The 24,781-nt window shown below is 33.6% G+C and overlaps 1 protein-coding gene across 1 annotated transcript; it reads right to left on the bottom strand.

The window, feature by feature from the left end:
• Positions 1–425: 425 nt before the first annotated feature.
• LOC109597215 (zinc finger protein ZIC 4) lies at positions 426–24,208 on the bottom strand. The gene is made up of 2 exons (XM_020012856.2): positions 23,273–24,208; positions 426–1,161 (listed from the first exon to the last, which is right to left on the bottom strand). The coding sequence occupies exons 1-2, from the start codon at positions 24,081–24,083 to the stop codon at positions 743–745; spliced, it is 1,230 nt and encodes a 409-aa protein (XP_019868415.1). The 5' UTR covers positions 24,084–24,208; the 3' UTR covers positions 426–742.
• Between the last annotated feature and the right edge of the window lie 573 nt (positions 24,209–24,781).

The raw sequence follows: 24,781 nt of genomic DNA, 5'->3' as shown, positions 1-24,781 counted from the left end.
AAAAAAATAATATGTTGAAGTACTTAATTATAATTATTAATTACTATTATATTTTATTATTTTACGTTTTATTGTATTATATTGTAAATTTTAATTAAATATAATTTTAAAAAAATAGATGGAAATTATTATTTTATATTTTATTGTATATTGATTTTATTATTAACTTTTCTAAATCATAATTTATTGAATATATAAATCTTGAGTACTTTTAATAATGATGATATGCAATTTAAAATAATTTATTTAACCATATATTTTATAGTTTATTTTAATTATTTTTGCATATATTTAATAAATTATAATGTAGTGAAATAAACATTATTCAGAACTTACCTTTACAATATAATAATAATTTTAATTAAAATGAAAGATAAAATTAAAAGTCAATAATTATTACATCAGTCAATTTTATTCATAATAAATTTAAGTTATAATAAACATTTCATTGTAGATATACAGAGATCCCTGATAAGACATTATTTACAATAATTTTCTTTATACAGTGGTTCTACGCTTACTCAATAATTTATACAAAATATACACAAATTAAAATCTAAATATTTTCGCCTTGGTCGAAAAAATATATTATAGCAACGTAGCATTGAATTGCACAAGAAACATTTGTTTTATTTAAATAATTATTCACAGTCAGTTTATCATACAACGCCTCCGGCGAATGTGCCCGTTTAACACCGCCGAAGCCATCGGAGTATATTACAAGACGGTATCACCATCACTATCAGTAGGCCGTCGCCGCCCCCGTGTGATGGTGCAGATTCCCGAATCCCAGTCCGCCTAAGTGGTGGTCCGTCGTGGGCGGCGTGGGCTGGCACGCCACATACCACTCGCTCAGGCTCGTGGCCCCCGGCACCTGGGGCGCCTGCACGTGCGGACTGGCCGCCACCGATATGCTGCCCGCCGACGAGGAGTTGGACTCCTCGCCGTCGCTGTCGTAGTGGGGCGGCGACCGGCCCGAGCAGCCGTGCACCTTCATGTGCTTACGCAGGGACGAGGGGTGGGTGTAGGACTTGTCGCAGCCCGCCACGCGGCAGTTGTAGGGCTTGTCCGACGTGTGGACGTGGGAGTGCTTCTTCCGGTCCGAGGAGTTGGCGAACCTCCGGTCGCACCCTTCGTATTCGCACTTGAAAGGCTTCTCACCTGGAACAACGACAAAAAACACATTAATTCATTGTACTTCATCAAAGGTATTTAAATTGTACATTGTCTAAAGTCTTGAGAGAAGATATGCAAACTTGTGTAGGAGATTGATGACTTTGAAGAGTAAAGAAGAGTCTTTGGTGATCTGAGTCAAAGACACCTGAGTTTTGATGTTTTTATCGGTGTCCTTTATGGATGTTTGTATGTTATCTTGTGTTGATATCAATCTTAACCCGGTTAAGCTAATACAAACATTAAATCCCCAACCAAACCATCGGTTCCACTTGACTGAAGGCCTAATTTGAATTTAAGAGCGTCAGGGGTGTTTGAAAATGCAAAAGCCATATAAATATCCATAGAGAACGCCTAGTCGAAGCATTCAACGACGTCCTTTATCGAATTTCGTCCGCATCGCTGGGTCCACTCCGAAAATTCGTGAATAATGGAGACCAGTAGACTGTGGTAGACCAGGCAACACAAAAAAGCAACAATAAAACGAAAATTTACTACAGTTTTTTCTGTGAAGTAGGCATCGACTTGACATGTGAGGAACACTGTTATTTATGTCGGTTTACCTGGGACTTTCTGTGTGTGCAAGTCCGTCATTTAATGGCATGCATAACCGCATTGTTTTGGGCTTTACTGGCGTCCTTGACTAATTTACTGCCAAAAATTATATGTAAAATTATTTAGTAAGTTTTTTAACTGCCAAAATTTCACTCAGACGACTTGAGGAAGTCTGAAACTTTCACAAACTGGATATCAAACTATTTAGGAAGACTTCTAATTGTCTAAATTTTATCCAGACATCTTGAGGAGGTTTGAAACTGTCAAAAATTGGTTTTACCCACACGACTTGACGAAGTCTGAAACTTTCAAAAACTGGATATAAAAATGTTTAGGAAGTTATATAATTATAAAAAATTTACCCAGACATCTTAAGGAAGTTTGAAACTCAAAAATTGGATAAAAAACTATTTATAAAGACTTCTAACTGTTAAAATTGTACCCAAACGACTTGAAGAAGTGTGAAACTTTCAAAATTTGGATATAAAATTGTTTAGGAAGCCTTATAATTGTAAAAAATTTACCCAGCCATCTTGAAGAAGTTTGAAACTGTCAAAAATTTTATATAAAACTATTTAGGAAGAATTCTAACTGTCTAAATTTTATTCAGGCATCTTGAGGAGGTTTGAAACTGTCAAAAATTGGTTAAAAACTATTTAGGAAGACTTCTAAGCATCTAAATTTTACCCAGACATCTTGAGGAAGTTTTTAACTATCAAAAATTGGATAAAAAACTATTTAAGAAAACTTCTAACTGTCTAAACTTTACCCAGACATCTTAAGGAAGTTTGAAACTATCAAAAACTGGATATAAAATTGTTTAAGAGTTATATAATTGTAAAAAATTTACCCAGACATCTTAAAGAAGTTTGAAACCGTCAAAAATTGGATAAAAAACTATTTATGAGGACTTCTAACTGTCAAGATTTTACCCAGACGACTTGAGGAAGTCTGAAACTTTCAAAAACTGGATATAAAATTGTTTAGGAAGTTACATAATTGTAAAAAAATTATCCAGACATCTTAAGGAAGTTTGAATCTGTCAAAAATTGGATATAAAACTATTTAGTAAGACTTCTAACTGTCAAGATTTTACCCAGACGACTTGAGGAAGTCTGAAACTTTCAAAAACTAGATATAAAATTGTTTAGGAAGTTATATAATTGTAAAAAATTTACCCAGACATGTTAAGCAAGTTTGAATCTGTCAAAAATTGGATATAAAACTACTTAGGAAGACTTCTAACTATCCAAAGTTTGAAACTATCAATTTTTTACTTTTATTTTCATTTTCTGACAGTTTGAAAAACTTCCTTAACCCTTCTGGTTGAAAGTGGTCTGATTGAATCTCTTCCGGATAAAATTAAGAGAGTTGAAAAACTTCTTAAAACTTAGTTAAAATGCAACTTCCGAAGAAATAGACAATTTAGACAGATTTAAGTTCTTCTACAGCGATTCTTAATAAAATTAAGCCATCTGATAAACAATTTGAGTTATTCCGCCTCGCACATCTGACCAATGCGCCGAACACGAACAACACACAGGGTCATGGCGGGGGTCACAGGTCGTCGGCGCGCTACACCCACACCCCCTCGGCCCCGTTGCGTCCCTCCAGCGAGGATCGTACGTCGGAATGCGCCGGGGTTAAGCCCGAAAATCCCATGTGAAACTATCCACTCTCATGGCTCATCTCATCATTTACACGGACCAGTTCCCTTCTCGCCGTGTCTTGGCTGATTTACAAATGCGTATTGTTCGTGGAAAGGTCCGGACGATGTGTATATATATATGTATTTTTGGGGCGCTTTTCGTTTTGCATAATTCGACTTTTCGGACTGCGGATTAATCGGTGTGGGAATGAAGATGGATGGCCGTAGTCGGGGCCGGAGGTGGTGTTATATTTAAAATTGTATGATGTAAATGAACTAATAATGAAAGCGCGTGGTATTTTCGTTTAGGCACGCCATAAAATAAATAAACACAATCAGTCAACTCTGCATCACGCAATTTACGAAAAACACGTGTAAGACACACACGTAAACATCGGCTTTGGAACTAAACAAAGGTTGGAAGAAATAAAGGATTGTTTTTAAATACCTTATCTTTGCATCAACTATTTCTAGTGTCATCCCACAAATTCCTGTCTTGAGGATTTTGCGGTGGATCGGACCTTTAAGGTAAATAATGTACCGTGAAATTAAATTAAAAGTGTCCATTTCAGGCCCGGCCCACTTAATTATTTGGAACCCTTTTCAAAAATTGACTTATTATGTTCTAACCACAAGAGCATTAGACAACATAAAGTTGTCCAGTTACTCGAAAAAATTCTTGAGTCATTCCACGAACCATTAATAATTCGCAATTCCATTTAATTTATCATGTAAAATCTATTGATTTTGTTGAGTTGGGGTGGAAGGGAAGTACTATTAATCATATTACCTGTATGTCAATTGGAAATTAGGGAAAACAGCCGATGTCATGCAAAGGTTGGGTCTGGGGTTTGTCTAATGAACTTATCAAGCATTTTGCTATGGCGGTACGGACGAAATGGGCCTTGGAAAATGGACGTTTTTGTATGTCTTCTCAATAAAGTTTTAGCAATACATACATACATTAGCAATGATGATAAACGTCTTGGGAACGTTTAAAACTGTTAAAAATTGGATATAAAATTATTTACGAAGTATTCCATCTGTCAAAATTATACCCAGACTATTTGAGCAAGTTTGAAACTGTCAAAAATGGGATATAAAATTGTTTAGGAAGTTTTCTAACCGTAAAAATTTTACCCAGAGGATTTGAAGAAGTTCATAGTTGTTAAAAATTGGTTATAAAATTAATTAGGAAGTTTTATAACAGTCAAAATTTTAATCAGACGACTTAAGGGAGTGTGAAACTATCAAAAATTGCATATAGAACTATTTAGGAAGACTTCTAACTGTAAAAAATTTATCCAGATGACTTGCGAAAGTTTGAAATTGTCTAAAATTGATTACAAAATTGTTTAGGAAGTTTTCTATCTATACAAATTTTATCTAGAGGATTTGAGGAAGGTCGAAGCTGTCAAAAATTGGTTATAAAATTATTTAGGAAGTTTTATAACAGTCAAAATTTTAACCAAACGACTTTAGGGAGTTTGAAACTATCAAAAATTGGATATAAAACTATTTATGAATACTTCTAACTGTAAAAATTTTACCCAGACGTCTTAAGAAAGTTTGAAGCTACGGACGAAATGGGCCTTGGAAAATGGACGTTTTTGTATGTCTTCTCAATAAAGTTTTAGCAATACATACATACATTAGCAATGATGATAAACGTCTTGGGAACGTTTAAAACTGTTAAAAATTGGATATAAAATTATTTACGAAGTATTCTATCTGTCAAAATTATACCCAGACTATTTGAGCAAGTTTGAAACTGTTAAAAATAGGATATAAAATTGTTTAGGAAGTTTTCTAACTGTAAAAATTTTACCCAGAGGATTTGAAGAAGTTCATAGTTGTCAAAAATTGGTTATAAAATTAATTAGGAAGTTTTATAACAGTCAAAATTTTAATCAGACGACTTAAGGGAGTGTGAAACTATCAAAAATTGCATATAGAACTATTTAGGAAGACTTCTAACTGTAAAAAATTTATCCAGATGACTTGCGAAAGTTTGAAATTGTCTAAAATTGATTACAAAATTGTTTAGGAAGTTTTCTATCTATACAAATTTTATCTAGAGGATTTGAGGAAGGTCGAAGCTGTCAAAAATTGGTTATAAAATTATTTAGGAAGTTTTATAACAGTCAAAATTTTAACCAAACGACTTTAGGGAGTTTGAAACTATCAAAAATTGGATATAAAACTATTTATGAATACTTCTAACTGTAAAAATTTTACCCAGACGTCTTAAGAAAGTTTGAAGCTGTTAATAATTGGACATAAAATTATTTAAGGAGTTTTTTAACTGTCAAAAATTGGATATAAAATTATTTAAGAAATTTTTTAACTGTAAAATTTTACCCAGGCGTATTGATGAGGTTTGAAGCTGTCAAAAATTGGATATAAAATCGTTTCATAATTATCCAAATTTATTTAGAAGAGTTTAGCTAGAATCTAACTGCATTAAAGATGAAGGGAGTAAAATAATCTATCCTTTGATGCATCTAATTTCATCCACCAAATTATGGTTATTAATACCCTTGGACACCTTCCACTGAGTCCGAAGCTTCACATCTTGGTGTGATGAAAATGGATACACGATATATTCGGTGAAGAAGGGCAAGCATTCGATATCCGGGTAACAGATACTTTTTATTCGATTCTTCTTCGTTTTCTGGTCCCCCGGCTTAAAGTATCAATTATTCATTATCAAATGTGGGTGCAAGTCTGGTAGCCGCGATATCAAATTTCACTACGGAATAAGAGGAGTTTTACCTGGCGTCTCCGGCCGTTTTGTATGCGTTGTACCCCAAGATTGATGACGGAGATTGGGTTAAGAATGTGTTCGTGTGGGCGTATTACGTATATAATTTAACTACAATTGCTGATAAAGTAGTAAAACAAGACGCGTCAGGGGAACAGTTTATTTTATATTGAAGATGATATCTCGTCTGGCTTTGTTCCCAGCCAGGGAGGCTGTAAAAATGTGAACCTTCGGAGAATGTAAACTACTTGTGTTCGACTTCATCGCATGATTTATTGGGCTTGGTTGGGTTGTGTAGTTTTTCGAATCAAACTTTGTACACACACTCACTCGTGTTGTTTGGCTGATCGATGCGTTTGGGATGAAACCGTGTCCGATGCGATTGTTCCGGATTTCTCGACGCATCGACAGTTAGCGGGAGGAGAGAAAGGACCTTCACTCGCACACATAATAAAGGTTCATCAATTTAACGTGTGCCCGGTCCACAATGGACTCATTATTCTCCCGTGGGTCCGCCATTATCCCACAGTCATTTGTCATCGTAGCATTGTGGTCCTTCTCATCCGGTTTTTTTTCGGTGGACGCAGTAAATGAGAGGAACCCGTAAGTTTGCACATAAAAGATGCGAATCAATCATCGAATTTATTGCTACGTCGTCACGCCACCATAAGTGGGGGTGCTCCTTGAGGATGTTGCCCAATTATTGATAATCTTTCAAAAATATATTTCCTGACGCATAATTTCCATTCCCTCCCTTTTGTGTGTACAGAAATCAGACGTGTCAGGACCAATTTCGGATTCGCTTTCATCGTTTAATCCCGCCGTCGATTTAGAAGATGATTTACCGGTACTTAACACCCAATTCTTTTTAAATTCGGAACGATTGAAAAGATGCCCCGGGCACCCGAGTGATATACTGATGTTTGACTTGGGATAATCTGTTTTTTGTCTGGTTCACGTTTCAAACACAAACTGATTTATATTAAGCCTTCCAGTGACTTAATAAAGATATATAGTTCGTGGAGATTAACCTTTTCACGTTTTATCTGGATCAAAATAGTTCTCTTCTTGTGTGAATTACTCAAACACCAAAAAGGTCGTAAATCATCATCGCAATTCCCCGATCCAAAAACTATTTGCTCTTGAACAGAAACCGGATCCGAAGGGCCCATAAAAGAGACACTCGACTTTTTCCACCTATAGAAAGCCTATTTACGGATATTTACGATGCTCGGTTATAAAGTGACAATTGTGCAAAGGTGGCTGAGCCGGACAAAAGGAAGGAGCCTAAAATAAAATACAAACTTTGGCAGACGAACAAACGCTTGATAAATAGTTGGGTGAGTGCAAGGGATGGGCCCGGGGATGGAGTCCCCGATACGGTCGACAAAAAATAAAGGGGGCAGTAAACAAGCATAAAGGGATCGAATGGAAAATGAATTTTTATTAGCTCGGGATCATAAATTAAGATATTTGCTGTTTTGACGAATACAGCAAATATTTTGTATTGGATCAAAATGATTATTAAATTAAAATTGGCTTACTTTAAAGATGGGTTAATAGTAAAAATTTAAACAGTAAAGATTATATTGGAAATATAATTAATAGTGTATAATTTCAGTTATTTATAATTATTAAAGTACTAAAATGAATAATTGTAGGTACTCAAAGTACTAGTATTTAAAACAATGTTAAAAGTACACAGAAATGTATTAATTAAATTATAACCCATAATCAAACCAAAAAGTACTTCAATTCATATTATAGTACCATAGTACCTCTTGGTAAACCGTTCCAATGTCACATTAAGAAGAAGAAGGATTTTAAATAGATATTACAACTATTGTATAGTAAAATTTATTATTCTTGTAATTAGTTTACTTTCAGGATAGAATTAAATTGGGTACTGATTACTCCAAAAACACTAGTACTTAAAATATTATTAAATATACACGACGAAGTTAAAAATAAATAATTAATTGAGTAATTAATTTATTTTAAAGAGAAGATTACATATTGTAATCCATATTATTAGTACCGTAAGCTTATTGTAAGTACCTCTTGGTACACTGTTTCAATTGTCATGTTGTGAAGAAGGATTTTAAATAGATATTATTGCTTTGTAGCTTAGAATTTATTTATTTTTGTAATTAGTTTACCTTCAGGATAGAATTAAATTGGGTACTGATTACTCCAAAAACAATAGTACTTAAAATATTATTAAATATACACGTCAAAATTAAAAATAAATAATTAATTGAGTAATCAATTTATTTTAAAGAGAAAATTACATATTATAATCCATATTATTAGTACCGTAAGTTTTGTCGTAAGTACTTCTTTGTATATTGTTTCAATTGTCATGTTATGAAGAAGGATTTTAAATAGATATTATTGCTTTGTAGCTTAGAATTTATTTATTCTTATAATTAGTTTACTTTCAGGATAGAATTAAATTTAGTACTGAGTACCCCAAAAACACTAGTACTTAAAATATTGTTAAATATACACATTTAAGTTAAAATAAATAATTAATTGAGGGATTCATTCAATTTAAAGAGAGGATTACATAGTTATTATTAGTACCGTACTATTATTGATCATTTACTAACTATATCAATAAGTACTAACTTATAGATATTATATTACCCACTGAAGAAATAAAAAATATATTTTAATGCACAAACGATTTATGCTTATTATTGGTACCATAAACTTATTGTACCTCTTGATAAACCGTCACAATTGTCATGTTAGGAAATCAACCACCGGTAACCTGATACATTGAGAACTGCGGTTTACACACGCCCCCGTCTTACAATCCTTATTCACCAACATACAAAGGCCCCCAATTCATTATTTATCAAAATAGTATCGTCATTTCATTCTGTGTTTAAAAAAATCGTACCACATCCGCTTGGTAGTTATTTTTTTTTTTTTGCTTACTCGAACAGATACGATGATACCGTCAACTGTCATTGTTGCCCGGATAAAAAACATGGTGACCTCCGTGACAATTGAGGATTTAGATTAGGCCTATCAGCTTTGTGCAACCCCACCCATATTTATAGGGGTACTGTTGCGAATATAATTGTCTGCGTAATCGCTTTATTTTAAAATCTCTTCAAGGGTTTTACACATTCAGGACAGCTGTCGGCTTCGCCATATTGTAACAGAAAACTGATTTAATGAGCCTTTAAACTTTGTTAAAGTTCGCCATCAACGAATCAGATAAAAATCTGTGGTGCTATGTGAAAGTACTGATTTGTTTTGTAATACCGTTGTTATTAAATTGTCCAAAATGTTTCCTAGTCGGACATGGACAGTCGTGAATTGCGCCACCAAGGATTGGATTTTATGTCGACGTTTGCGCGTGTATTGAGTCCGATCACGTAAAGAAAAGTACCCGAGTCATTCCGGTACGACATAAATATAAATTTCATCGATAAAAACCGCGGACTTGTACGAATTATTTATAAACAGGGCAAAAACAAATGAAAAAACATTTGTAATACGTCTTGATAAGGGCATGTTACGGCGACGTCCAGATTGAACAGATAAGGCGGTACCCCATGCATTTTAATTTGTTCAGATCGACATCAATAAGCCGGGAGCAGAGCCGGCTTCGCCTCCGGCGCCCCCAAACCAAAAAAATTAGGTCCGGAATTTAAGCCCGGCGTCCGTCATTTCGGGTACGACACGCGCATAATGGTACCACAAACGACGATCATTATCCGCGCCGTAATCTCGTCGCAATTTCACGCCCCGCACAAGAAAATGGTGTTTGGTTTTGAGAGCGTGCATTATACGTATTTATTCGACGGTACGGTACGTACGGGGCACCGTGAAAGCCGGTAACTTATTGCAACGATAAATTGCGAAATTGCACAATTAATGGACCGGAGTCCCTGCGTGAAATATATAGATTATTTATGGGGCCCCGGTTTTCGCGTTCGGCCTTTGCCGTGGTCATTTTTAACTGCGGCCCATTCATCCGAACGGGCCCCGTCGTTGCTGTCTTTCTTCGCGACGGCAATTTTATGGCGATGGGCAGCCGACCAACAAAACTCCGGTCAGTTATTTCCTTTTCTAGTCGACGAAAATGTGAGCACAAGAAGGCATCGTGATGCTGAACTGTGTCTTGAAACTGGCTGAAATCTTAATTTTGGACTTGCTTATCAGCATCATAATGGAATACATCATAATGGTATTTTGAAATAGAAAAAATATTTTTGTCTTGCCCTTGTACTAGTTTTATAAACATCTATTCTTTCTTCTCTATTATGTTAGTAATAATTTTAATAAATATTTATGAGATTGGGAAATACTTAATAATAACATTCATTTTTCTTATTTTATTATAAAAGAAAGTATTCATATTTAGTCTGTTTATTATAAAAATTGTCATAAAAATTTTTAGTAATAACACTTAGTAACTTCATTTATAGGAAATAGTGTGAAAATTTTATATCAAAAAGAACATAAATAATAAATAAGGGATAGAAAATAACCATCAAATTTTAAAATAACTGAAAAAATTATTATAAGACAATTTAACTAATCAATAATGATACTAATTATAAGAATACTTCTTAAATAAACAGAGTAATTTAGTATATACTGATAATGGATAAAAAACTAGTAAGAATGATCAATATTCTTTCTTTTATACAGTTGGTAACAGTTTCTATAACTGTTTATGATAAAAATTGTCATAAAAAATTTTAGTAATAACACTAGTAACTTCATTTATAGGAAATAGTGTTAAAATCTTGTATTAAAAAGAACATAAATAATAAATAAGAGATAGAAAATAACCATTAATTTTTAAAATAACTGAAAATAACTGAAAAAATTATTATAAGACAATTTAACTAATCAATACTGATACTAATTATAAGAATACTTCTTAAATAAACAGAGTAATTTAGTATATACTGAAAATGGATAAAAAACTAGTAAGAATGATCAATATTCTTCCTTTTATACAGTTGGTAACAGTTTTTAAAACTGTTATATACTGATTATGGATAAAAAATTAGTAAGAATGATCAATATTCTTCCTTTTATGCAGTTGGTACCAGTTTTTATAACTGTTTATGATAAAAATTGTCATAAAAAATTTTAGTAATAACACTTAGTAACTTCATTTATAGGAAATAGTGTTAAAATTTTGTATTAAAAAGAACATAAATTATAAATAAGATATAGAAAGTAACCATCAAATTTTAAAATAACTGAAAGAATTATTATAAGACAATTTAACTAATCAATAATGATACTAATTATAAGAATACTTCTTAAATAAACAGATTAATTTAGTATATACAGATTATGGATAAACAACTAGTAAGAATGATCAATATTCTTCCCTTTTATATAGTTGGTAACAGTTTTTATAACTGTTTATAATAAAAATTGTCATAAAAAATTTTAGTAATAATATTTAGTAACTTCATTTATAGGAAATAAAGTTAAAATAGTGTATTAAAAAGATCATAAATAATAAATAAGAGATAGAGAATAAGCACCAAATTTTAAAATAACTGAAAAATTTATTATAAGACAATTTAACTAATCAATACTGATACTAATTATAAGAATACTTCTTAAATAAACAGAGTAATTTAGTATATACTGAAAATGGATAAAAAACTAGTAAGAATGATCAATATTCTTCCTTTTATACAGTTGGTAACAGTTTTTAAAACTGTTATATACTGATTATGGATAAAAAATTAGTAAGAATGATCAATATTCTTCCTTTTATGCAGTTGGTACCAGTTTTTATAACTGTTTATGATAAAAATTGTCATAAAAAATTTTAGTAATAACACTTAGTAACTTCATTTATAGGAAATAGTGTTAAAATTTTGTATTAAAAAGAACATAAATTATAAATAAGATATAGAAAGTAACCATCAAATTTTAAAATAACTGAAAGAATTATTATAAGACAATTTAACTAATCAATAATGATACTAATTATAAGAATACTTCTTAAATAAACAGATTAATTTAGTATATACAGATTATGGATAAACAACTAGTAAGAATGATCAATATTCTTCCCTTTTATATAGTTGGTAACAGTTTTTATAACTGTTTATAATAAAAATTGTCATAAAAAATTTTAGTAATAATATTTAGTAACTTCATTTATAGGAAATAAAGTTAAAATAGTGTATTAAAAAGATCATAAATAATAAATAAGAGATAGAGAATAAGCACCAAATTTTAAAATAACTGAAAAATTTATTATAAGACAATTTAACTAATCAATACTGATACTAATTATAAGAATACTTCTTAAATAAACAGAGTAATTTAGTATATACTGAAAATGGATAAAAAACTAGTAAGAATGATCAATATTCTTCCTTTTATACAGTTGGTAACAGTTTTTAAAACTGTTATATACTGATTATGGATAAAAAATTAGTAAGAATGATCAATATTCTTCCTTTTATGCAGTTGGTACCAGTTTTTATAACTGTTTATGATAAAAATTGTCATAAAAAATTTTAGTAATAACACTTAGTAACTTCATTTATAGGAAATAGTGTTAAAATTTTGTATTAAAAAGAACATAAATTATAAATAAGATATAGAAAGTAACCATCAAATTTTAAAATAACTGAAAGAATTATTATAAGACAATTTAACTAATCAATAATGATACTAATTATAAGAATACTTCTTAAATAAACAGATTAATTTAGTATATACAGATTATGGATAAACAACTAGTAAGAATGATCAATATTCTTCCGTTTTATACAGTTGGTAACAGTTTTTATAACTGTTTATAATAAAAATTGTCATAAAAAATTTTAGTAATAATATTTAGTAACTTCATTTATAGGAAATAAAGTTAAAATAGTGTATTAAAAAGATCATAAATAATAAATAAGAGATAGAGAATAAGCACCAAATTTTAAAATAACTGAAAAATTTATTATAAGACAATTTAACTAATCAATAATGATACTAATTATAAGAATACTTCTTAAATAAACAAATAAATTTAGTATATACTAATTATGGATAAAAAACTAGTAAGAATGATCAATATTCTTCCTTTTATACAGTTGGTAACAGTTTTTATAAATGTTTATATTAAAAATTGTTATAAAAAAGTTTGAATAATAACACTTAGTAACTTCATTTGTAAAAAAAATCTTTTATTAATGAATAAATTATTATTAGGAACTTGTCGCAGTCTTAAATGAATCTAATTAAATAGTACTAGTTAAATAAATATGATAATTTAGTTGTAAATTGACAAAAGAAAGCCGAATAAATAAGAAAAAACGAAAAATAGAGTTAAATTTATCTAATTTTTGCGCATAAATAACGTTTGCTCCGTTTCTATTCGGCGAACCCATTGAATGTTATGTGTCCATTTGTGTGTTGAATGCGGCTCACATAATGCGCAAATTCAAAGGCGACGTTCGACTTGGCGTCGAAAGAAAAGGCCGCCGTTTTTAATGTAATGTTTTGGATCAGTTTTTCCGCACCGCCAGCCCGGCGAGTGGCCCCTCGAAAAACGCCCCAGCGACCGCAAAACAACCCCCCCGGACAAAAATGTTATACACATCTCGGTGAATGGATCTTTATTTCCGCCACGGAACGTTCGCATAATGAGCGCATTATACATATTTGGCCGTGTGGTGTTCGCCGACGTTTCCACTCCACCGTTAACAAAACGGCACTCGAGAAAAGCACGGCCCACCGGCAGAATGTTTACCTGGACGCAAAATGAATGGGAGCCGGAGCACCGGATTATCCCCCCGGCTTAGTGCACTACCGGGACCTCGAGGAGCTGCGGAAAGTGTTTGTTGCCGTTTACACTTGGCGAGTTTACTTTGTGAAAGTGCGCACAGTTTCCCGCAACGCGGATTAAAGCGGCCCATTCATGTCGATGCCTCAACAAGTTCTACGCTAAACGGGCCGTAATCCTTTTGCCAGGATTTTCAAACACCTTGTTTGACAAGCTTGCCGCAAATCTCGACACGGTTTTTACAAATGTGTTACTTGTCAATGGACAAACTTAACTGGGGAATTAAATAAAGCTTAAAGTAAATATTATCAATATACATAATATTATTTTATTCTTTGATTATAAAATTCTGAAGGTAATTTGAAGAAACATCAATTAAGCAATTAAATAATCTGTTAATAAAATTATTATTAAAATTTTAATAACGTTACAACGAAAGCTTTCCAAAAAGTTCTAAAAGCTTTCTGGGAGCTTTTGTATTATGAATATTTAAATGTCAATGATTAAAGGTATAAAATTATATTTTTAAATTGTCTGAATTTACTAGTTTATAACAATTTTTATGTTAAATATTGAAGACAACTAACTGAAAATAATAAAAGTTGAAAAGACTTTAGACATAAAATGTATTTTTAAATAATCTGAATTAATGCATTCCATTGTATTTAGATAATTTCTGCTACTTAAATACCATTAATACAAATTTGTGGTCAAAAATTGAAGAAAACTAACTGATAATAGTAAAAGTTGAAAAGACTACAGACATAAAATGTATTTTTAAATAGTCTGAATTAATGTATTCCATTTTATTTAGATAATTTCTGCTACTTAAGTAACATTAATACAAATTTGTGGTCAAAAATTGAAGAAAACTAACTGATAATAGTAAAAGTTGAAAAGACTACAGACATAAAATGTATTTTTAAATAGTATGAATTAATGTATTCCTTTGTATTTAGATAATTTCTACTACTTAAGTACCATTAATATAAATTTGAGGTCAAAAATTGAAGAAAACTAACTGAAAATAGTAAAAATTGAAAAGACTACAGACATAAAATGTATTTTTAAATAGTCTGAATTAATGTATTCCATTGTATTTAGATAATTTCTGCTACTTAAATACCATTAATACAAATTTGAGGTCAAACATTGAAGAGAACTAACTGAAAATAGTAAAAATTGAAAAGACTACAGACATAAAATGTATTTTTAAATAGTCTGAATTAATGTATTCCATTGTATTTAGATAATTTCTGCTACTTAAATACCATTAATACAAATTTGAGGTCAAACATTGAAGAAAACTAACTGAAAATAGTAAAAGGTGAAAAGACTACAGACACAAAATGTATTTTTAAATAGTCTGAATTAATACATTCCATTGCATTTAGATATTTTCTGCTACGTAGGTACCTTTATTACAATTTTGAGGTCAAACATTAAAGAAAACTAACTGAAAATAGTAAAAGTTGAAAAGACTACTGATATAAATAGTATCTTTAAATGGTCTGAAAAAATGTATTCCACTGTATTCAGATAATTTCTGCTACTTAGGTACCTTTATTACAATTTTGAGGTCAAACATTGAAAAAAACTAACTGAAAATAGTAAAATTTGAAAAGACTACAGATATAAATATATTTTTGATTGAAAAATAGTAAAAGTGTGAAGGATCAAAAATATAAAATGAGCTTTTTATGTTATAAGACAAATAAAAAAGGCAAATTTCCAGAAAAGTTTGCATCTGACACCGCCACAATCCGCACCAAAGATAGATATTAAGAAACCTCGAAGTTCAAGTCCATTAATCACATTCGCCACCTTGCCTTTAAAAATAGCCCCGGAGCTTTTAACCGACGCTCTCGCATTACCCAAACAAAAAAGGAAACACGACCGGAAACAATTCGGCCCGTTGTTTTTGTGCAGTTTTCCACGTTTGACAGGCGTAATACATATTTTATGCCCCGACAAATCAGGATGTGCCACAAGATTGATCGTTCCATTGTACCGAATTAAATTAGCCAGAGATTTTCTTTAATTTCTAATGGCCGAACTCAACACACACAAAGAGACCGCCATTTTGATACAGTTTTTTGTGTCTCCCCTCGGTGGGTTTGCCCATAGACAGGGGTCGTAGATACACCAGATACACTTTTAATTTGTACAAGCCGATCGGGATGGGACGGGTTGATTTGGTAATCCGTCCCTTGACAGCTGCCAATCCACGGTAACCCGATACAAAAACAATAAAGACCCACTAATGTGCTAGATTGGCTTCGACATCTGTTTTTGTTCCGACTCGGGACAAAGATTTGTTTATTATTACATTTGTACATCCAGTTTTTTCTCAAGACGATTCACCACGGTCGACTTTCACGTCCATTCAGAGGATCCGGCGTAGATCCGCGTGAAAAATCCACAAGACAATTTGGACCAACATCCGTTTGGTGTGGCCAAGCAGAAAACTTTTAATGGGGAACTAGATCCAACAATGAACCGTCCATCGTTGCGGAATCGTCTGATGTGGTCGCCTTGGATGCGGCGGTTAAGACTGTGAAATGATCCGAAGAGGTTTCCAATTGATATTACCGGATAACTGTTACGTTACACTTTTACGGGGGCACAAATGAACGAAATGGCTCAACACAATTATCCTCCAGGGAGCCACGGCATCGAAATAACCGGCACATAATAAAATCATCAGCGTAAATAACCGTGTTTGCCCAACAAACTGTAATTACGACCCTTAAATGAAGTAATTCACCGTTCCCCCCCTAAACGTCACCCCTCTGATCAACCGATTTTCAAGTGTACAACCGGGATTTTGGATAAATCTGCCAAAATCACTCTCCTTTCTCTTTAGTTTTGTTACTAAACATTCAAATTTTTTGTCGGTTAAAACGGGTTTAAGGGAGTGGGGTTTGTCTGGCGAAGGGATAATGCGAGTGCCCATCTGCTGGCCACCCCCCTTTTGATTTACAACAATCGTACTTGTGTTTAAGCAACATTAGGTCCGGATGGGGTGAACAATGTTTTGGATAACGATGTGGCGTTCAATGAACACTCGACACCATTCATTGCCAGTAAATACAGTGTGATTACTTTTGTAATTCTGTTTTGGTACAAAGGTTACTCTTTATAGGAAAAGGTTTAATAATGGAGGAACTTTGTACCTCATCAATCTTTGCTCATTTTTTAAAGGACCGAAATATTTAGCTGGTTCAATAGATTATTAACAGTGGCTTTAAATTGGAACAACAAGATGTAGAAGAAAATAATCCATTGTGTCTTCATCATAACATTTTCCAAAATTTATCTTCATGTTTGTTATAGAAAGTAAGCTTCCTTAAACATTAATGGAAATAATAATTTCTTGTCATTTTCTCTAAATTAGTTTCTTCTGCTCAAATTTAGCTTATTGTTAGCAAACTAAGACTGAATATTTTTTACTCATGGGTCTAAAACACTTCTTCCTCTTCCAACTTGATTGAAATTCCATCGACCCGGATAAAATTAGGTTAGATTTATCAGTTTCACCCTTGTTTACCTCTGACTAATGTGTGAAGTACCGTGCCACCACTCAACCCTCTCCAAAAACCCGAAGATTGATGTTCAAAGAAGCATCAATTATTTGGTTGTTTTGTAATGATATGAAGAACAAAGGAACAAAATGTTTTTTGGGTTCAATAGATCATTTGGACATGCCTTAAATTGAAACAAGAAGATGTAGAAGAAAATAATCCATTGTGTCCTCATCCTAACATATTCCAAAATTTATCTTCATGTTTGTTGAAGAAAGATAGCTACATTAATTATTAATAGAAATAATAATTTCTTGTCATTTTCTCTAAATTAGTTTCTTCTGCTCAAATTTAGCTTATTGTTAGCAAACTAAGACTGAATATTTTTTACTCATGGGTCTAAAACACTTCTTCCTCTTCCAACTTGATTGAAATTCCATCGACCCGGATAAAATTAGGTTAGATTTATCAGTTTCACCCTTGTTTACCTTTGACTAATGTGTGAAGTACCGTGCCACCACTCAACCCTCTCCAAAAACCCGAAGATTGATGTTCAAAGAAGCATCAATTATTTGGTTGTTTTGTAATGATATGAAGAACAAAGGAACAAAATGTTTTTTGGGTTCAATAGATCATTTGGACATGCCTTAAATTGAAACAAGAAGATGTAGAAGAAAATAATCCATTGTGTCCTCATCCTAACATATTCCAAAATTTATCTTCATGTTTGTTGAAGAAAGATAGCTACATTAATTATTAATAGAAATAATAATTTCTTGTCATTTTCTCTAAATTAGTTTCTTCTACTCAAATTTAGCTTATTATTAGCTAACTAAGACTGAATATTCTTTACTTCTGAGTTTAAAACACTTCTTTCTCTTCCAATTTAATTGAAATTCCATCCACCAAGATAAAATTAGGTTAGATTTATCAGTTTCACCCTTGTTTACCTTTGACTAATGTGTGAAGTACCGTGCCACCACTCAACCCTCTCCAAAAAACCCAAAGATTGGTGTTCAAAGAAGCATCAATCATTTGGTTGTTTTGTAATGATATGAAGAACAAAGGAACAAAATGTTTTGATGGTTCAATAGATCATTTGGACATGCCTTAAATTGAAACAAGAAGATGTAGAAGAAACAATCCATTGTCCTCATCTTAACATATTCCAAAATTTATCTTCATGACTGTTAAAGAAAGAAAGCTTCCTTAAACATTAATAAACATAATATTTTCTTATCATTTTCTCTAAATTAGTTTCTTCTGCTCAAATTTAACTTATTGTTAGCTAACTAAAACTGAATATTCTTTACTTCTGAGTTTAAAACACTTCTTTCTCTTCCAATTTAATTGAAATTCCATCGACCAACATAAAATTAGGTTAGATTTATCAGTTTCACCCTTGTTTACCTTCGGCTAATGCGTGAAGTCATCATGCCAGCCATCAACCCTCTCCAAAACAACCCGTGTTCAACCGATTAAAGCCCGGACTTTTTACAGGTTTCAATTAGCCCATCATCCGTTGTACGAATCAGCCATAAAACCCGAGATTAATCACGGATCGCCTCGTAATATTTCATTGGTGTAACTGGAGGCTGGACGCTGGGTGAGATGGAGGCGGACCCGAAACGTAGCCCCGAGTCCTCGGTAGCCGCTCCATTAGGAGCTGGCCAGCGTTTAATGCACGCGAGGAGTATTGTTAGCTGTCAGTGGTCCTTTTTCAGTCCCGGGGACCCATAATTAGGCCATCTATCTTGTCCGGACGCGTAATTACACGTTAACGGAAAAATTGACGTGGCCATTTTTCTTGGTGGTGCTTGCTTTGACGAGGGATAGATTTAAATTAATTTCGAGCTCTTGGACGAGCTGGGATTATTGATGGACTGAAAAATTTCACCTTCACTGTATTTACATTTTAAATTAGCTCTTATTATTTATTCGGGGGGATTCCTAGGAATACTTCTGAAGCTTGACAGCGGGTCCGACTGCTTTTTAATCAAACCAAAAAGTTCAGCTGAGATTGTAGTTCTTTATCGACCAGATTGGACATCTTGGAAAAGACGATGTGCGCGTCGTTTCTCTTTTTTCCCTGTCGCTCTGCCAACCCTTGATATAAAGTCGGTGGGGTCTGTTGTAAGCCAACGTAGTTTAATCCCCGAACAATTCTATCGGCCGTACGCCATTTTGTCTGTTGCTGGAGACATGTGAAGGCGATCGATGAGCTTAGGGGGATGTTACAAAGGGAAACAAATGCTGTCGCTCTTTAAATTCAATTTCGGGGGCTTAATAACGTATCAAAATGGTTGGTAGTACGTTATGTTGTCGACGGTCTTTTTGTTCCTATGTTCGATGTGGTTTTAAACTAAATAATTGATTTGGAAATTTTCTTGGCATTAAAATATTGGAAACAAATATTATTGTTGAAGACCTGAATGGATTAATATTAAATATTTATATAAAAGAAAGTACAAATCTTTATCCACATAAATAATTGTGAAATATTAGAAAGCTCAGCCTACTAATTAATATTCACCTTTAGTTATTTAAATTTACCATATAATCAAAACTAGTATCTTCAGGTAGACAATAAGTAAGAAGCTTGACATTATTTCATCTAACCTATTATTCAAATACTCATTTTATTTGATTGCTTTACCTTATTTTAATCTTAATTTCTCAGTAACATCAATTAGTTACTCTTGAAGAAACATCCAATGTTACTTGAAATTAAAAATATTACTCACTTCTACTTCTTCAATTTAAATTTTCTTAAAACACCTCTAAAAGTTGATAAATTAAAGACTTTTTATTTTAAATACCTTTGATATATGTTTCTTCAATCAAGAAGGAAATAAAATGAGGATCAGAAGAAGTGTTGAAGCTTGAATCTAGTGTTGAAAGTAAATGAGTTATTTAACCTACGTTTATTTAGTTTAAAACCACATGACAAAAAATTACATTTTATTAAAGCCAATCATTTTTAAAAAGAAGATCTTAAGACAATCTAGTTGTTTGGTCCATCACTTCTATTTCTTCAACATTATATTTTCTTGAAACCCTTATAAAAGTTGATAAATTGGTGACTTTTTGTTTAAAACCTTCTCCACATGACAAAAAATTACATTTTATTAAGGTCAATCATTTTTAAATAGAAGATATTAAGACAATCTAGTTGTTTGGTCCATTACTTCTATTTCTTTAAGATTATATTTTCTTAAAACACTTATAAAAGTTGATAAATTGGTGACTTTTTGTTTTGACTACGTTTCTTGTATGTCTCTTCAATTAAGGAGGAAATAAATTGAGGAACAGATGAAGAGATGAAGCTTGAATATAGTATTAAGAGCAAATTAGATATCAACCTACGTTTATTTAGTTTAAAATCTACTCCACATAACAAAAAATTACATTTTATTAAATAGAAGATCTTAAGACAATCTAGTTATTTGGTCCATTACTTCTATTGCTTCAAGATTATATTTTCTTAAAACCCTTATAAAAGTTGATAAATTGGAGACTTTTTGTTTTGAATACCTTTCTTGTATTTCTCTTCAATTAAGGAGGAAATAAATTGAGGAACAGATGAAGAGATGAAGCTTGAATCTGGTGTTAAGAGCAAATTGGATATTAACCTATGTTTATTTAGTTTAAAACCTACTCCACAGGACAAAAAATTACATTTTATCAAAGTCAATCATTTTTAAAAAGAAGATCTTAAGACAATCTAGTTGTTTGGTCCATCACTTCTATTTCTTCAAGATAATATTTTCTTAAAACACTTATAAAAGTTGATAAATTTGAGACTTTTTGTTTTAAATATCTTTCTTGTATGTCTCTTCAATTAAGGAGGAAATAAATTGAGGAACAGATGAAGAGATGAAGCTTGAATCTGGTGTTAAGAGCAAATTGGATATTAACCTATGTTTATTTAGTTTAAAACCCACTCCACAGGACAAAAAATTACATTTTATCAAAGTCAATCATTTTTAAAAAGAAGATGTTAAGACAATCTAGTTGTTTGGTACATCACTTCTATTTCTTCAAGATTATATTTTCTTAAAACACTTATAAAAGTTGATAAATTTGAGACTTTTTGTTTTGAATATCTTTCTTGTACGTCTCTTCAATTAAGGAGGAAATAAATTGAGGAACAGATGAAGCGTTGAAGATTGAATTTGATGTTAAGAGCAAATTAGATGTTAACCAACGTGTATTTATTTAATTTGAACACCAATAAAAGTTGATAAATTGAAGGGCTTGTTTTGTTTCCTCAACTACCTTTACCACTTTGAGCCACCCAAAGACAATTAGACAATCATCAAGCCCAACAGTTCGTCGTCGATTATCGATGAGTGTCAAATCGTCAACACACGAGGGTCGTTTAATCGCCACTCGATGTGCTCGAGGGCCAATCGCCGTTTCTGCCGTTTTGTGTTGCCGTCGGGCACTTAACAACGGCACTCCACCGGGAGGGAGCGTGCCCACAATGCTCAATCGCTCCACCATGTCAAAATAGTCGTTACGCTTTTGTTGCCGGCATGGTAACCAGATACTCGAGTGACACTTATATGGGAACGATTCGAATCGCGAATCAAATGAATTATTTATATCATTTTATTGTGCAACTGGACCAATGATATATGATAATTTGGGCACAATGGAGGCAAATTGATGTGATGAATAGAAATATCTTCAAATTGTTATTAATGACGATCGGTTGAGTGAAGCCAGTATTTCATCAACGGGTTGAGTTTCTAACATCCAGATATTACCATCATCAATCTAATTTATGGTTATTGCAAACGACTCACTTAAACTTTTAATTCTTGTTCACCGCAATCGGACGCAATGCCAATGCGAATTCTTCATGGATCCTCATAAATAACTGTTAATTTTTGGGTCCAGCACATTGATTGTTAATAGCTTCTCGAGTTTCGTGGAACGAAATCTTATACCCCCGTTCTGGGAACGGTTGTTTAGTCAAACGGGTGCTTTTGTCAATTTTGTTTGCCCTTGGCATTTCTTACACGCCCCCTTGGTACGCTGGGTTAAAAGCCAAAACTTCGATTATCCGATTTTCTAGGTATAATTCAAAGAACACAACATTTAAAGGCAATAAAATGTGGATTGAAGACTTTTATATCAAAGACATTGCTTTGTCCTTAAACTAGGACAATAATCCATCAAGGGTTAAATTCATCACATCTTTGCATCAAGATCAATGGCAGTTTAAGCACATTAGATTATCAGGTATCTGATCAGGAGGTTTAAAGGGATTTAAGCGGTAATCCTGTATTTTAAGATTACCTCAATTTGCTCAGCATGTAAGACATAAAAAACTTGATTATTTTAGAGATTTCATCAAATTGGAATAGCTACAAAGCCTTCAAAACTCAAAAACTAAGCACATAGCTGGTTTGAGTATCTTTTTTAACTCTCAAAGGTTTAAAACAAAACACAAAGACAAACTTATAAATTGGACTAGCTCCAATATTGCTTTCAAAGGCTTGAAAACTCAAAAATTGAACACCAATGAAGTTATAACTAGTTTGGGTACCTTTTTTAACTCTCAAAGATTAAAAACAAAAGACTAAGAGTTAAACATAGAAAAACTGGACTAGCTTCCAAAGGCTTCAAAACTCAAGAACTGGTTTGGGTGTCACAAAGATTAAAAACTAGGCACCAAGAGCAAAAATTAGAAATTGGACTAGCTTCCGAAGGCTTCAAAACCCCAAAACTGGGCACCTACAGAATTGTAATTGGCTTGCATATCTTATTTTTAAGACTTAAAGATCTAAAAACTAACACCAAGAGTAAAAACTTACCGGTATGGGTCCTTTTGTGTATTTTCAGGTTTTCGCTCCTCGCGAAAACTTTGCCACAGCCGGGAAAGGGGCACGGGAAGGGTTTCTCGCCGGTGTGCACCCGGATGTGATTAACTAGTTTGTACTTGGCCTTGAACGGACGTCCGTTCCTCGAACAGTTCTGCCAAAAACACGCGTGTGTCGTGCACTCAGGTCCACCGACATGTTCCACCGTCAGATGCGTTACGATTTCGTGCATGGAGGTGAAGTGTTTGCCGCACGTCTTCCTCGGGGGAGGCTGGTCGGGGTCTATCCACAGACATTGCATCTCCTGCTTGACGGGTTGCCTCATGTAGCGGAAGAAGGCGCCGTGCACGTTGGAGGGATGATGGGGCATCCCCATGTGCGGGTTCAAGTACTGGTGGTGGTTGGGTTGCGTGTGGTAGGCCGCGTGGTGGTCCGTTCTGGAGTACAGCATTTGGTGATGGGGCGGCAGGTGCGGGTTGTGATGGGGCGGCATTTCGGTGTGATGGTGGAACAAGACGGGATCGCTGGGCGCCGTCTGGGCCGTCGGGAACTCGTGGTGGTCCCGACGGAGGAGGAAGTCCCTCGCGGCGTAGCCGGCGTGGTGGTTCAGGTGGCCCATGTGCCCGTAGTTGGTCTGGAAGTGGTGGTTTTGCGGTCCGGCGCCCACTTCCGGGGCGGTCATCGCCGCCGCCGGGTTTTGGTGCGGCGACGGGATCGTGGCGCCGCCGCCGTTGTGGCCCGGGCTCATCTTCAGGCCGTACGTGGCCAGGTGATGGTGGCCGGTGTCCATGAACGCGTTGATCATCTTCCTTCACTAGATGTCGCAAATAAAAAAAGCACGAAAACAAACACAGGACGAAACGTCAACACATAACACAAGAACCGTGTGATTGCCCGTACTCGGAAGTGTGTCTCTCTCTCTGGGGTGACTTGTTGTTCACCCGGTGTTCACAGCTGGACTGATCACGGCGCGTAGTAGGCCATGCTTGGACGGGTTGCGGAAGGCGGTCGGACGGCGAGCGGCGATTGGCCGACGGCCGGACCCCTGCCATTGGTTCCGGGCGGGTGGCGGCGGCCGGCGAGGGCGCCCGTTGGTTTGCCGAGGGCCAATAACTGCGGGAGGTGGGGCGCGGCGGCACGCTTCCCGCGGGACTTGTTGATTTTAGACGGTCTCAACGGGTAATTGATATAACAACAATTGTTGTTGTTGTTGTTGTTTTTGGGGACATGTCGTTTTTTGTGCCGGATCAGTGTCACGTCTTGAAATTTGATGGTCATGTTAAATGTGTTTAAAAGATATGTTTAAATGTTACTAAAAATATCTTTAATTGATTTATATTAATAAGTATTTTTTATTAATAATGTTACAAGGTCAAAATTATTATTATTATAATTTATTTAACTTAATTTATTTTTTATTAATTTAAAAAAAAAGAAATACTGACTCAATCTGCATCATATTTTTATTAAATTATAATTTTTTTATTTTATTAATAATAAAGT

This window comes from Aethina tumida, chromosome 4, assembly GCF_024364675.1.
Source record: "Aethina tumida isolate Nest 87 chromosome 4, icAetTumi1.1, whole genome shotgun sequence".
Taxonomy (NCBI): domain Eukaryota; kingdom Metazoa; phylum Arthropoda; class Insecta; order Coleoptera; family Nitidulidae; genus Aethina; species Aethina tumida.
Note: the sequence above shows the minus strand (reverse complement) of the source record. Positions and strands in the feature narration are given on the sequence as shown.

What these genes read in the sequence shown, in the direction of transcription:
- LOC109597215 (XM_020012856.2), bottom strand. Translation starts at nt 24,083, where the DNA reads ATGATCAACGCGTTCATGGACACCGGCCACCATCACCTGGCCACGTAC. An exon ending in ACACAAAAGGACCCATACCG is followed by an intron (nt 1,162 to 23,272) that starts GTAAGTTTTTAC and finishes TCGTTGTTCCAG; the next exon opens with GTGAGAAGCCTTTCAAGTGC.